Source organism: Caloenas nicobarica, chromosome 6 (assembly GCF_036013445.1).
Source record: "Caloenas nicobarica isolate bCalNic1 chromosome 6, bCalNic1.hap1, whole genome shotgun sequence".
Taxonomy (NCBI): domain Eukaryota; kingdom Metazoa; phylum Chordata; class Aves; order Columbiformes; family Columbidae; genus Caloenas; species Caloenas nicobarica.
In genome coordinates this window covers 41,269,419-41,285,277 of record NC_088250.1, presented here as the reverse complement: position 1 = coordinate 41,285,277, position 15,859 = coordinate 41,269,419, and the positions used below count along the sequence as shown (strand labels likewise).

Below are 15,859 nucleotides of genomic sequence, written 5' to 3'. Positions count from 1 at the left end.
CACATTTGCGTTGATAACAGCACGTGTTTTGACATTTATAGGCTCAGATGAGCTTCTGTTGGACTGTCACAGGTTTTAACGGGCAGGTGGAGAGCTGCCGCGTCAAGGACTTTGCTCTGACAGCCGAGATTTGGAAAGGGCTCCAGTGCGGCTGGCCCCAGTGAGGAGGAGGGGAGGAAGAAGAGGAGGATGAGGATGAGGAGCAGGAGGAGATCGCGGCCGGGGCAGCGGGTCTGCAGCAGCTTCAGGCCCCCAGGGTCATGTTGCGCAGCAGCCACTGCTGGGAGCGGCCGTCCCCGCACTCCCGCATGGTGGGGACCATCCTGTCCTCCTCCGACGGCTCGTCCAGACACTGGTTGCTGTTGACGTGCCTCAGGGTGAGCTTCTGCAACAGAGAAGGGCGAGAGCTGCAGCAAGATGAAAACCAGAAATGGCATTTGGGGTCTTATTTTATTCTTATTCCAGTCACTACACGAGCCAGGAGACAGGTCCTCAGCCACGGCTGCTGCTCATATGGCTCTAGGAGACCTCAACCCCGCGACCTGCGGCTCCCCGGGGTGCCCAGGTCACACGTGAGCGCCTCTGCTGAGCCCGGCGCCAAGGAAATGCAACAGGAAAGTACAAAATCAGTGCAGCGAAATATTAGTTCAAAGTACGTTGGATGAAGGAGCAACACGAACACATGTGCATTTCAGATCAGTGGAAATACGTCTGCTAAGTATTATATGAACAACGGGAACACGCAAGTGAAAGCTCTTCTGCTTCTAACGTATTTTTTCTTCTCCAGGACACTCACCTCTTTCTGTTCCTACCACATGACACTATATTTCAGAGGAACGAGAGAGTCAGAAGCGAAACAGAACTTATTTTGAAGAAATAAAAAATCTTCTGCTTGAAAGCACAGGGAGAATGTGTTCATGAAGAGATCAAGGGAAGTTAAACACCGAGTTGTGTACTCAGATAAAACGAGACAGGCTGAGCAGCAGGTATTCCCTCTGGGGCTGATCTAGGGGTTTTACACACAAAATCACAGCAATTGAGCACACGCTGAAGCGCCTTTGCTGTGAAGTGTCACATTTGCCAATTTACTGCTTCCTAAAAAGGTCTTTCAGTTCCTGAAAAAAACAACTAGAACTGTATTATATGCAAATCTGCATGTGCAAACGCATAGACGATGCGTCAGGGGCTGGGCCAGAGCTGTGTAACCGTATGTCAAAACACACAGAAGCACCCGGTGCTCCCCTGGGCAGACAGAGCAGGATGAAATAACCCCCCGACGGCAGAGCCCGACCCAAATATAACCCTCGATAGCAGAGCCCGACTGTCTGGTGTTCAATTAAACAGCAGGGAAATGCTAACGTGGCCAACAAACGATATAGTTTTATTATCCAAACACATACCTGCACCACTGCACTGTATAATTTTCACTGCAGTTCACACCGGGTCGCCACGTCACAAATTAACACTCCCAATTTGTATTATGAATATTCTTCCAACAGCTCGTCCCTAGAGCTTCGCTCCTCAGTTTAAGACAAACTATTACACAATTCTCCAAGAAAAGCCTGCAGATATTATCACAAATCACCGAGGGGCCATTTGATATGCATTCAATGATGAATAGAAGGCATTTTTTCCTCTAATTACAAGAGGAAAGAATTAGTAGAGCTAACAGAAGTAGCTTGTTTACTAAATAGCACTGCTCAAAGCATCACTGATTCTTCACTTATATTGTTTTAAGTGCAATTAAGCTGCTATCATTTTCTACTACAACCAGAAATGCAAACAAGTCTAAAAATGCTGCTGCTGCCTTTATCAGCTGCTCCCTTTTATTCGGTGTATAATTTCATGCTAGACTACCATATCATTGGGATTTTTAGCCATCTCATAAATTTTTTCTTTCTGTGTTCTATCATTATTTATGCTATTAACAACAAAAGGTCTCGTTTGCTTGGAAAACAATTAATTACTAGGCAATATGATCCTCGTACAAGCCAGCCTAGAATTTTTATTTTACTCAAATGTGAGAACACACACGCGGATGCAGAACTAGCTGTACAGACATGCAGATGCACAGGAGCAAGCTCTGTAGTTTCCCTGCTTATTAAATATATGCAAATAATAGCTCTGGTGAGTGAAGATTCTGAATATGTTACAGCAAAATGATGGAGCGCAGATCCCGGACTCCAGCATCGCTTTGCTGCCCCATCGCTACCCGCTGGATCACCTTGCAAACCGGTCTGGTTGGCACAACAGTTTGATTCCTTCAGTGATAAATGTTTCGAAAATATCTGTTGATGATTTGCAGTTATTTGTGACTAATATCTCCAGGACTGAATTACTTAAACTTGGGAATTTTCAAAATGAATGCCTCTGAAAAATATTACGCAACTGGCGTTACTTCTGTGTCTTGGCAGAGGGACCAAATCTTCAGCTATCGCAATCACTGCGTTGACATCAATAGGTCAAGACAGTTGAATTCATCTAAAATTAAGAATAACTAACATTGAACATATATACTATCATATATCTATATATATAGAATCACAGAATCATTTTGGTTGGAAGGGACCCTCAAGATCATCGAGTCCAACCATAACCCAACCCATGTCCCTGAGAACCTCATCTCCGTGTCTGTTCAACCCCTCCAGGGATGGTGACTCCACCACTTCATATATATATATATATATATATATTTTTAAATATATATATATACAAAATATATATGTATCATATATATATCTCATATATGTATCATATATAATCATCTGAGAAAACAAGAAAGGAATTCAGTTGAGTTTAACAGGCTGAGAACAGAGAAGCATTTTTCTAGGAATACCTTAAGCCATGATGTGTTATATTCATTTTTTGCATACCAACCTCCAACCGCTTTGTTAAAGGAAATAGTCGGTGGGGCTGTAAAAAATGTTCCTAAAGACTTCCAGCCTGGTGTAGTTCCTGAGCGTCCAGGTCTGCAGGGCGCTGCCATCGCAAGCCTCCACCGTGGGCCCGCGGGTGCCGTCCTCTATCCTGCTGAGGGTCAGGCACGACTGCGTGATTATGTGAAGAAACGTATGGGTCTGCACGACAGAAAAATGAATAAAACAAAAAACCAAACCAAACAAACAAAAAACCAAAAAAACCAAACCAGCAAGGACAAAGACAAACAAAGGGCAAAGCAGCAGATGGTTGGATGAGACAGCGGTGAAACAGATGAAGCGGAGAGCGCTCTGATGGGAATGACTGATGGAGAATTGTGCTTATTCATGAACTACGCTTTAATTTCACAAAAAACGTTCTCACTGCTCTGCACTGAGGGACTGGTCCTTCTGAGACCCACTCACTTTTGCACTTTAGATCTTAGTGTGTCTCTGAATCCTCCCCCCACAACCATGGTGCCTTGTTGTGATGATGGTTTCCCACCACACAGCGAGATTTGGGCAGAGACGATCACAGAACCATAGAATGGTTTGGGTGGGAAAGGACCTTCAAAGCCCATCCATTCCACCCCCTGCCATGAGCAGGGACATCTTCACCCAGACCAGTGATGTTCCCACTGCACTAATACCCTGTACTAAACACCCCGAAGCTTACTCAAGCATTACTAAATTAAAAATATAATGAATTAAACATTTACCTATGAGGAGATAAGATTTTTTTTGCCAATTATGATTTCAGCTCTTCCTTTTTTGTGCTGATACCTGCTAAAATGAGATGCAGGGGAGCTTTTATTTCCCTAAATTCTGTCCAAAGGTGCAGCAGCCGGTACCTGACGATGGCGGGTGCTGCCTGTGCATCCCAGGGATGCTCCTCCTGCATCCAGGGATGTTCCTCCTGCATCCAGGGATGCTCCTCCTGCATCCCAGGGATGCTCCTCCTGCATCCCAGGGATGTTCCTCCTGCATCCAGGGATGCTCCTCCTGCATCCCAGGGATGCTCCTCCTGCATCCAGGGATGCTCCTCCTGCATCCCAGGGATGTTCCTCCTGCATCCAGGGATGCTCCTCCTGCATCCCAGGGATGTTCCTCCTGCATCCAGGGATGCTCCTCCTGCATCCCAGGGATGTTCCTCCTGCATCCAGGGATGCTCCTCCTGCATCCCAGGGATGCTCCTCCAGCCCTGCGCAAGGACACAGGATCCATCAGTGCTCGAGTGTTTCTGTTTGAAGCTCAGTGATAAAAATGTTCCAGATCAATATCACATAATTACAGCTCATCTTAGATGAGGCTTTTCAGTGAAATCATCTTAGAATGAATCGTTCACTTCAATCTTTTTTTTTTTTTTTTTGGTTTGGTAAGGGAAAAAGTAAAGTACATAGAAAGAGGCCACTAAAAATACCAAGAACAAATGTCCTTATAATGTCACTTTGAGTAACCAGTGTGAACATCAATGCTTGTTTTGGTTTCATTCTGTATTATTGCTTCGTGTTCACTTCTGTCTATCATACTATTCTTTTAAGGGAGAACAAAGGTACATAAATGTTACATTTCAAAGTATTTTAATCTCTCTATATTGCATGTTTATGTTATATTAAATGCCTAAATTTTGCAGATTCTTTACATGGGTATAAATAGTACGAAGCACGATTTTGGTAATCTGACTAGACTTTTCTCTGGTACATGAGACAGCAAGTTTGACTTCTGTAAATCAGCACTGGCTTTAGAAAACCTATAGTAATGGAAGTAAGAAATTGTTTGTCCCCTTCACTGATTATATTAAACATCACTTTCTAAGAAGGTAATAAAAAACCTGTGATGCTTTCCCTACTCACTTTTAAAGAACTAAGCCCTTTCAAATACACAGTAATAAGACTGCAATTTGTAGGAATATTCACATTATTGGCCATAATCTCTCATGGTAAAGTTAGTTTGATTACATCAAATCTAGCCGGTTCCATACCTTTAAGAAGAGAAATAGTCACAAAGTCTGTAATTGCTGGAAGGACACAGACCAGTAGATGTTGATGGTGTATTTATGTCATTTGTGAATAGTTATTATTCTGACCCAAATATTCTGTATATAGCACTGACAGCCTGAGACCATCTATGACTACGTGACTAGAGCAGGTTTGGCAGGTCGAGCGGTACCTATGGGAGGACACTACATCACGTCACGGTGACACGGCACCGCTAGAGGAGCGAGCGGGATGCGCTACGGGTTGGGTACCATTGTCACCGAACTTACCTCAAAGCTATATTCCCATTTACCAGCGTACTGATGGAAGGAGGGAAAAGAAAGAAAAAAAAAAAAAAGGAAATTGGAGTCAAACAGTGACTCAAGAAACATTTTTGTGAAGAGTCTCATCTCTCCGTGAAGGCAAATCCAACAGCTTTGCACAGACGCTGTGTTTGGTGACAAATAACAGCAATTACGCAAGGTCAAATCCTGACGTCGTTATTCACACATGACGAAATGAAACTATTTTCTACCCCATGTGACGTATTTACAGCACTATTTTTAACCCGAGATCATTCGCGTGTCACGGGTCAACACTATTTCATCGCACTGGAGGGACAGAAACGTGCCGGGATGTCACAGCCTGGACATGCTCATCGTCAACCCCAAACCAATGGACCCCTTGGGCAGCCAAACACCAGCTCTACTAAACCCTGCAAAAATATCTCCCCCAAGCCCAGGGCCCCAGTACTGGGGGAAAACACACACACAAATCTCATCAGTAAAACTGGAAAATACAGTTGCATTAGACGAGCGAGATCAGGCGCTGAGGGAGCAGCCCATCGTCATCCCCACATCTGCTGATCCGCCGCCGTGTTTCCCACCCCCGTTCCCAAGCAAATAGCATTTATGCTTTATAAATATGTTGTAAAACACCCACGGATAGGAAGCTTTTGAGAGCCGGGAAATTCTAACTTGGCACGTCCCATCCATAGAGCTGATTTATAGAGCTGCCCTCGCAGGGTAATGGGCAGCTTGAGAAAGGGCCAGGGATCTTAATGTGCTGCTCAAGAAGTAGGAAGGAAAAGCATTAAAATTCAATAATGGAAGGTAATGGATTAAAAAAAAAAAAAACCTCCTGGCAAGACATAAAAATATTAAGAAAAAAAATGTTTAAAAATGCTGTAAACTGCTATTGCCTGAAGTGTTAAAAGGCATTTTGCATTAGAAGTGGAGACATGCTCCTGGTGACAGCAGGTTTCTTTATTTAGTGTTCCCTTAAATCCAGACACCATTAACATTTTGTGCATGTAAGGGCTTCTTTTTAGACTACATAAATATCAATATCAACATCAACGTTAAGCTTTTTTTTTCTTTTACAGATTATATCTAAATAACTCATCCTATTGGCTTAAGAAAAAGATGCAGCTCAGTGAAAACTGCCTTGGAGGAAACAAGAATAGAATAAAGGTTTAGGCAACCCTGAGCCACCTGTGGGGCCAGAGCCGGCACCCTAGAGCTGCAGCCGGAATAGAAAACAGAATTACAGAAAAATCTATTTAAACAACAAAAAAATATCCCTTCTTGATGGTAAACGATTTTATTTCAACAGGGACTTCCACTTTAAGTAGATACTAAAATATAACACTTTATTGGATTATTTTAATATTGGGCTTTGCAAAGAAAAAAAAAATCAACTTGTTTTCTAAAAGTGATGTAAAATATTCTCCATATTGCAAATGAAATAACAAGCAATCAACAGGTTATGGACACGAAGCTACTCTGAACAGCTTTTCTTCTTATGCCAACTCTCTCCATCAGCAAATCCCTGCAGACACCAACTTCAATGTTTGCTTTCTGCAAGGCGAGACTGGGAACTATAACAGTCCCTTCCGTGCTATCTCATTGATCTACCCTTGTTAATTTTTTTAAAACCATGTCCTTTTCTTCAGTGATGTTTTTCAGTGACACGACCTGTGGCAATCTGCTAATATTTCTTAGTATATCCTCAGCCACAACCGCTTTTGCTTAATAAAAAAGTAAATCTGCTACTATTTAGCATCTCCTCAGTCACAACTGCTTTTGCTTAATAAAAAAAGTATTTAAACTCAGTTAAAACCCTGATGGCAAGTACTGCCTTATTTATCTGACCTGCAGAGACATCACCATCATTTTAACTCTATCAGACATAATGCAAAATACTGTTTCCATGAGATAACTTTGCTGACACACATTGACCAACTGATTTATCTCTGGTATCAGCTGGTTTATCTCAGTTACCAGTCGATTTATCTCCATTATCAGCTGATAACCCAACAGGTTCATCACTATTTTAATCTATACAATTCAGACTTTTTAAAGACATCAGACGCTTGGGAAAACCTTCCCGCACACACACCTGGGTCTGAGTGACCCCTGAGAGCGGATCCTCTGAACGAGAACACCACAAATCGGGATTTCTGACAGAACAGCGAAAATCGTGAATTCTGGTCGGTGCTGGAAACGCTGCTTCTCCCCCCAGTTCAGCACAGAAGCAGAAGGATATAACCCCGATTTGCTGTGCCCATATCTCCACCATGGGGTTTTTTGGAGGGGTGGGGGAGTGATTAATAAATTTCTTAGAGATCAATCAAAAGAATTAAATTAGAACTATTTCCTGCACATGAAAACCAGGTTTCTTCCTACTTCACACGGCTTTTCCCGGGGCAACAGTAGCCACTGTGCCCAGCACACAGACGGGCTACAGCCACTGTTTCTGCAAAGTAAAAATGTATTAATAATTCTAAGTGTGAAAAGCATTTAGCGCTAATTCAGATACTTCTGGTATGAGAAAATGGGGATTTTGGAACAGCCTGCTTCAAAGCAATTCAATCCGATACTTTCACAAGTAGGTACGAAAACATTTGAGATTTACCTTTCTCACCACCACCACCAAATCTTCTCAGCTCCTTGTTTATTTTTGAAAAGATATAAGTGCTAGGAATATCTATGACAACTGCAATATTATTGAGGTATGTAAAATGTCAAAATGACTGAAATTTCACTAGGGAAAAAGAAAAAAAAAAAGAAAAAAAAAAAGAAAAAAAAAAGAAAAAAAAAAAAGAACGGATACAAATGCAGCCAAAATGTTGCAACTGTTTGTCTGGAAAAATAAATAAATATCACAAGCCAGTTGTTTTCTTGGGAAAAAACACTGCCTATGAGGTGTGTATTTCCTCTCACACACTGGTAGGAATTTGGAGGTTTCCTGCAATATTCTGAGATCAAGCTGCAGTCTGGATGTTCACAGACTAAAACCGGTAAATATTCTTGTCAATAAATAGAAAGGTACATAATGTGATGGGATGTGTTTTATACATTGGACAAAGAGCAAAACCATTGTCTCGGAGACCTCTTTTATATATATATATATTTTTTTTTTTTAAAGGGTATTTCTTTTTCATGAGCTCCATCTAATGGCTGACTTTGTTTTTACACAGCTACTTAGAAATTTTCCATTATGCCAAACTTAAGAAGACAGCACGATTCCACTGTTAAATATAAAGGGGAGTATATTTGGTTGAAAGACATTTAGCTTTTCATGCAGAAAGGTAAAAGTGGCTATTTCTATGCAACATTGGAAATACTTTTTAAAAGATTGCACGTCTTTTACATACATCAGTATTTTTCTGGCTTTGCAGTCATGGAAATACACCGATACTAATTCAGCATCTTTACATGGAGAGGAGCAGAGCTGTACGACCACAGACCATCCTAAAACTGCAAATTCATTTTCAGTAGCTTGGGCCCAAAATATTCAAACAAAAGCAACTGGCAGTATATATATATATATATATTTTTGGTTTGTTTTGATCAGGAACCTGTGACACCGAGTCCATGTCCTCGGCTGCTGGTCAGCACTACACTCCTTACCTTCTACTTAAACCAATCTAAAACCAATTAAAAATCAATTATCCTCTGTTGCAGGAACAAAACGAAGGAGGATAGAAGATCTTAACTCTTATGTGCAAATTGCAGGCATGAACATCCTCAAAAATACCTCAAAATTATCAAAATATTCATGTATTTTGTGTAAGAAGAAAAACAATCTTCTTTATTAGAGACAAAATTAGTTTAAATTCTAATGTTAAACTCAAGAATGTATCAAAAGTTACCAAATAAACTGCACCTCAATGGTAAGTATTGTTGTTTTTCCACTTGGCAGTTCAATATTATGCAATGGCAGGTTTGTCTTTTTCTTACCGTAGAACGTTAGAAAGATCCTACCCCGAAGAAAATGCTAATACCTCTGTGTGAATTTCACCATGCAAAAATGCACGTTCACGTTCCAAAGCAAAAGCTTACAAGTAATGTTTTAATTTTCCTCTGCTGTTTCCTGCCGCATTTAAAAAAAAGAATTATTCGGCCATAAAATCCTGAGATATTTGCACATATTTTGTGTTAATTTTACAAACTCTCCTCAAGCCACCCAATCTCTTGAGACTGCGATCTCAAAACCCAGAAAAAGCCGCTTCCCGTCCCACAGCGACATCAAACTCAACAGGTGACGGGGATATGGAAAATAGTTAAAACACAAGCGAAATGCAGAGTCAATATCTTTAAGATATAGTGGAAATAAACTGGAAAATCTGTAAGTGAAAAATAAATCAATCTTGCTTTTGACTCAAGAAGCGCAGAATACTTTAAATTTTTAAGAATGCAGGACAACGCCAGCTAGTAGAAAGGCGCTTTTTTAAAGCAATAACGGAGTTTTTGAGCCCCCGGGTACCTCGGCATCGTAGTCCCAGAGCTGGTTCCCCCGCATGTGGTGGCACTTGAGCATGAGGACGGGGCCGTTGAGCCGCGACACGTCCAGGCACAGGTCGTCCGTGCGGATCTCCTTGTCAGCCGTGTAGGAAAACACCTGCGACACAAAGCAACAGCGGTGACAAAGAGCCAGCAAAAGTCCTCGCCGACTGAGCAGCCGGAATATACAGAATTTTCGCCCCTATGGAGCAGAACTACATTCTTCTCCAGCCATTGAGGTGGTGCTGCCTTGGGTTGCACGAGCGTTTCATATGAGTCTCTCTGCTAATTATACATAAGAGAAGGAATACCACGTTTAGGAAAATAAATCTTACAGGACAAAGCTCAGGCCTTACCACCGGGGAGTTCTACAGAAGCATGTAGTTGTGATCAGGGTCTTCAGGAGAAATTTCACACATATTCCAATACAACAGATAAACCAAACCCATCGTTGGAAAAACCCCAAATTTCCTAAACTAAGTCATCTTCTTCTTACTTGCCTGGTTGCTATATAACTGGAACAAGAAACACGGCCAAATAATCTAATCCTCTGAAAATCACTGATATCATTTACAGTACTATCACTCCAAGTAGAGTTTGGATTCAAGAATCGCTCATACATTGTACAGATATTTCATCTTTTACTATGCTCATTAGTAGGAGATTTATCCATTACCATTTATCCTGAAGCAACTTCTAACTTTAATTTTCAGCTCATTTGTGTTAGTTTTTTACAGTAAACATATTTGCATTTTCTTCTAGCCTCAGAGACGCGTTTTTAACCTCAGAGAGATGTTTTCTTCCATGTTTCAGAGAAAGTAAATACTCATATTTTGAAATGTGTTTCCATTTGCATATTTCTTCTTCCTCTCATCTTTGATAATTGCAATACACTGTTCCATTATATCTTTTGAAAGAATAAGTCATGTCTGAATTAACAATTACAGAAGCTGGGGTTGAAAAACGCGCCGTTTCAAGAAAGAGAAATGAACGCTAATTAAGACGATGTAAAATTATCAGGCCGGCGTTTAGCTACCATCCATATTAATTATAGATATAATTATATTAATGCCATATAAAAGCAGAGGGTGAGGAACATGCTGCAGTTTATAGCTAATTAAAGAGCGTATTTCAGGCCACACATCGCAGCACAAGGCTGGAAATATTGCTCCGAACACGGGGCTGGTTGCAAAGCCTGAGGAGCTGCACATCCCTGTGAAAACTATTTCTAGTTTTCCCTTGCTTTTCCAGACAGACACAGAAATACTTCCACCCTCTCCTGCTTTTTGTGGAGCTGATCAAAACAAAAAGGTACCACGTATTTTCCACCAACACCTTGTCTTTCATAATGCTTGCAATCCTGATATAAACAGATTCCTTGCCTATGCGCAGTAGCAGGTTTTTATAGGAATGAATGTATTTTGCATTTATTTTTTGTTAATATCCTTTATTAATACATTTCCATACAGCAAGTTCAGAGGCAGAAGAAAACCCTATAAAGCCAAAGGTCCATTAAAGTCAACGCTTGAGACTGAGACGTCAGCCAGACCGAACTGAGAGACATGTCTCACGTATCACCAATAATTTCATTACTTCTTTCATGTGAAAAGCAACTAACAATGTATTCCTTCTGATAAAAGTCTGAGAAAACAATCAGTTGGTTCAACACCAGTAAAATGCCAAGCAGCATCACTAACTGGAAATCAGTTGAGCGGTCAATACAGATCTGCAGCCATTTGTATTTCTATATTAATATACTTTCTATATTTCTATATTTCTATACTTTCTATATTTCTATATTTATATACTTTCTATATTTCTATATTTATATACTTTCTATATTTCTATATTTATATACTTATATATTTATAGGGGCCACAATAGCCCATGGCCAGAATTTTCTTTTCCTAATATTTGGTTGTCCTTTTCTTTGGAAAACAGTTCGCCAGGGTATTTTGTCAACTCAGAAGAAGTCTAAGACTGAGAATATTGTTCATAAACTCTTAGTTTGCACTTCATTATGTGGAACTAGATCTTGAGGATGCGTCTGTAGAATCAAGGAAGAAGTCTGCCATGCAATAAAGACAGTTATAAACTGGACATAACTAAGCACTGAAAAATCTAATTTATTCTGACAACTCCTTTAATTATCTACAGGACTCCCAAAGGTAAGTTTTGAATTCACCTTTCATAATTGGTTTAAAAAATTCTAATAAATGCTGCAAGGAAATCGCTTTTCCTCTCCTCCTTTGAGTTATAGAACAGGTTTTTGTTCTTGCTACTCTCACAGTTTCTTTTCACCCTGAAGGAACATATTTAAACTACACCCAAACAAACCCACGACGACAGCACAGCTCCCCAGGAAGATAGTAAATCCACGCAAGGGTCACCTCTCAGTTTATCGGGTGACCTGAAGACGTGCCCAGCTCCGAGCCCCTCAATAAATAGCCCATGGGTTTCCCTGGGGCTGCTCTGGAAGTCGGGATCAGATTTATTTATAAAAAAAGAGGTTATACCAATATCTTTAATGCCATTAAAACAACTCATCCCATCCCACAGCCATCTAAACCCACAAATGATACAGACACTGCCAAGCCAGAAGTGACTTTCCCATTTTACAAAGTTCGTACAAAACTTGTTCTAGACCTCTAACCACAAGTGCCACAAATTAATTTATCCCGGCGCTCGGCCCCAACGCGAGAAACCCTGTAATTCCCAGTGAATCACCCTAATCCAGAGAAACACCGTAATTACCACCCGCTGTCACAGCCTGAACTCGATAGTTGGAACTACACTAAATGGCCAAGGTAATAAAAATAAAATAAGACAGAAGAAAACTGGATGGCAGCATCTCCTGGGGACAGGCACAGCGACAACCCTGGGGACACTTGAGGCTGCTGAGGAACTCGGGTTTATCGCATTCAGAAAAAGCCCCGGGAACCACGCCGGTGTCACCTCTTTGTGCTGGTGGCACCTTCCTGAGACCCAAACCTTTGTCCTCCGCCACAGAATCCTTTGTCCTTTTCTAAACCACTCTTATTCTATTTCAGGTGCATTCAGCATTTTGCACAGAAACCGAAAAAATCTGATTTTTACCTTCAGAGGAGTGGGGGGAATGTGGGGCTTTTTGTGTGTGTTTTGTTTGGGGTTGGTGGGTTTTGGTGGTGGTGGTTTTTCTTTTTTCTTTTTCTTTATTTTGTTCCAGATAGCTGTCACTTCATAAAGGATGGCTACCCACAAAAAGCTGTCGCGGGTCCAGGTCCCCAGGGTGTCCATTCTGCTGTGCCAAATCCACGCTTCTTAGCAGGTCCAGCAAACACTCGGATTCCGCATTTTACCTACCAAGCCGTCATTACCGTGATGTTACCCACCTAATGCTACTCTTCCCGCATTCCCTGGTGACTATTTCTGCCCATTTAAAGCAGCAGCAACTCAGACTTCCCGTAGACTCTAAAAAGAAGGCATTATTCCCATTCTGATTGTGCTAAATAAAAGAAACTCTTATTTAACTTGCAGGCACGGCTCCTTCGTTCCCCCTTCATCCCAGTTATTCGAAGGGTGCTGAAGATCGCTGAGCTCCGTTGTGCTGCATCCCCAGCAAATCCAGAGTATTACACAGGTCCTGCCCCAAGGTTTAAAACCTCAGCCTGTAAGAACGATGTAAACTCTGCAAGGGGAACCATATATCAGCAAAATGGGCTGACAAAATATAAGCAATAACTAGTTTTATTCATAATGGGTCTGTTTAGAAGATGGAAAGCTACACAGAAAGGTGAATTAGGGAAAACAGGAGATGGTAAAAGGCGAAAAAGGCAGAAAAAGCAAAGAAGGGCTAAGTTGTTTTCTAGTAACCCCTTACAAAACCCAAGATATTTCACATAATAAAATCAAAGCACTGAACTCGTACAGTCGGCAATGGGTGCTGCGTTCTTTACCCAGCGAGCTCTGTATGGAGATTATTCGGTTTGAGACCAGCTGCACAGGCACTGCCCAATTCTGCCTTTTGTGCGTAACTTCTATCAGTCACCTGGAAACGCGTCTAATTGCCACGAGACCAACAGTTCCGTTCTTGTGCATAAGATGCTTTTAGATGACTTACTGAACAGCTGCAGCTGACAAATTAGCTATCTAAAAACGTAAAGTCTGACTCCTGCACTAGCTCTCCGTGGCCGAAGTGCTGCGATCAGACGGCTCTGCTGGCATCGGATACAAGTCGGTCGTGCTCACCATCACACCTCCCTCCTCCTGACCTGGCAGCAACGTTAACACAGGAAAAATTGTTCTTTATAACCTACTGAAAACATCAGCCTTTCATTACAGAAACCTCTCAGGAGTCAGTTCACACAATTCTATCCATTCCCAGTAGTAAGCAAATTATCATAGCATACCAATAAATTCTTACTGAGCGAGAGTTTATAAATTATTTTCCTACACACTGCTACAGAGAAAATGCTTGTGTTTGAACAGCATTTGAAAATATATATATTTACTGGGAATGCGAAAAAAAATGGAAACTCTATGAAACAGAAGAGTTTCTGAAAGACCCATTATTTAGAGCTAACTGGGGAAAAAACAACCCTCTAACAACCCTCATTGCATGTGTTGGGGTTTTTTTGGAGAGTCAGTGCGTACTGACTGAACTTTCTGTATAAAACACTGCCAGAAGAGTCATGTTCCCTCTGCACATCTAGCAAAACATATAAAACGTGATGTTCCTTCTGACCTCGCCCTGCACCAGCTGCCCCAGGGAAGCTCACAGCGAGCAAAATCCCGGCTGCCGCAATTCCCCGTTCGCTCGGCACGAACCCCGACGAAACCCTCCCCGTCCTGCGGGAAACACAACGTCCTTCCCCAAAACGCTCCTCCCACGCACCGCTGACAAAAAGCAAGTTCACGGCGATACCCAGCACAACCAAGGTCCGGACAGGAAAACAGGGTGTTAAACGGAAAAACAGGAGACTGGTTCACCCTCCACCGGGACAGCGAAAGGAACCGGTTCCCTCTAAAATCGCACAAAACCACAAGTCAGCTGTGGGGAAATAAAAGGGTGGGAGACTGACGGCTCAGCCCCCTCTGTTTGAGGTTGGAAAGCGGGATATCAGTTTTTTCCATGATTCAAACGCGGCCAGTGCTTTTCTCTATTTCGGAGGGAACCTCGGGTGCCTTCCTCCTGAAAAACATCATTCCTGAAGTCAGGAATGTCCCCACGCACAAAGCCGGCATCCAGCCGCTAAAGCCAAATCCCCATCACCACTTATTTGAGGACATACTTTGCATTTTTTCCCTTCGTATACAAAGAAAACAGTTCTACGTTTACGTTTAGCTGCATTAGGAGGTTCACAGTATTTACTTTGAAGATCACTAACAGTTATCAGGTCCTAACCAAGTCAGGATAATCTGAAATACCCATGTCAACATAGCAACAAATCCTCCACAGATTTATACTCTGAAAACAATTCTTGCCTGCATGGCTTTATTTAGCATATTTCATTTGTCTTAATTTTTAAAAGAAATTCATACTTTTAGAATCTCATTATCCTTAAGTCCTTTGACGCCCTTTGACAGCGCTGGGATATCTGCCCCTGCCTCAAGCTCATTGTGCCCACGCCTCTTGCTTGGTATTTATTAATAAATAATACCTCTCCAGGTATTTATTAATATTATTCTTGCTTCATTGTCATTCTGAATCAGTTTTGTTCCTCTGATATTTCTGTAACCACACAATCCCTTCCCGCCTCCAGCATTTCCATAGCTCAGTTCTAATTTCTCATTAGACCAGAATTTAATAAAGGTAACTTTTAAGGGGAATTGTGTACGAGCACTGAAGGAATAACGTTCTGCACGTGGGTCAGGTATTCCTAGCAAAACCTCCACCGCTGACAGATTTTGTATTTTTTCCATGTGAACGCAGGAGAACAGAGTCTCTTCTCGTGTACACGACAGAGTTATCTGTGGTTTCTGGTTGTGAGAGGTATCAAGGAGACTGGATCCAAAATTTCTTTATATTTGAGACATACTGGCTTAGGAAGGCTCAGAAAGAATTATTATATTTATTAGTTATTAGGGTTTCTTTAGGCTATAGGGTCTGTATATACGTTCACAACCCATCTGTCTGTATCTCAAAGCCGTCCAGCGCTCTGAACCTCCCACCTGGTCCTTCAGAGGAACCGAGGGGTTGGAG

The 15,859-nt window shown here is 41.6% G+C and overlaps 1 protein-coding gene across 3 annotated transcripts in view; it reads right to left on the bottom strand.

The window, feature by feature from the left end:
* Window positions 1–244: 244 nt before the first annotated feature.
* The window catches only part of GALNT13 (polypeptide N-acetylgalactosaminyltransferase 13), a 107,929-nt gene continuing 92,314 nt past the window's right edge, over window positions 245–15,859 (bottom strand). The window contains exons 10-11 of one of the 3 annotated variants that reach the window (XM_065637750.1): window positions 9,662–9,796; window positions 245–385 (exon numbers count right to left, since the gene is read on the bottom strand). In XM_065637750.1, the coding sequence (XP_065493822.1) occupies window positions 245–385; window positions 9,662–9,796 (276 nt within the window). Of the gene's footprint in view, window positions 386–2,891; window positions 3,078–9,661; window positions 9,797–15,859 lie in introns of those variants that run through there. The other 2 variants (XM_065637747.1, XM_065637749.1) reach the window with 2 other exon arrangements.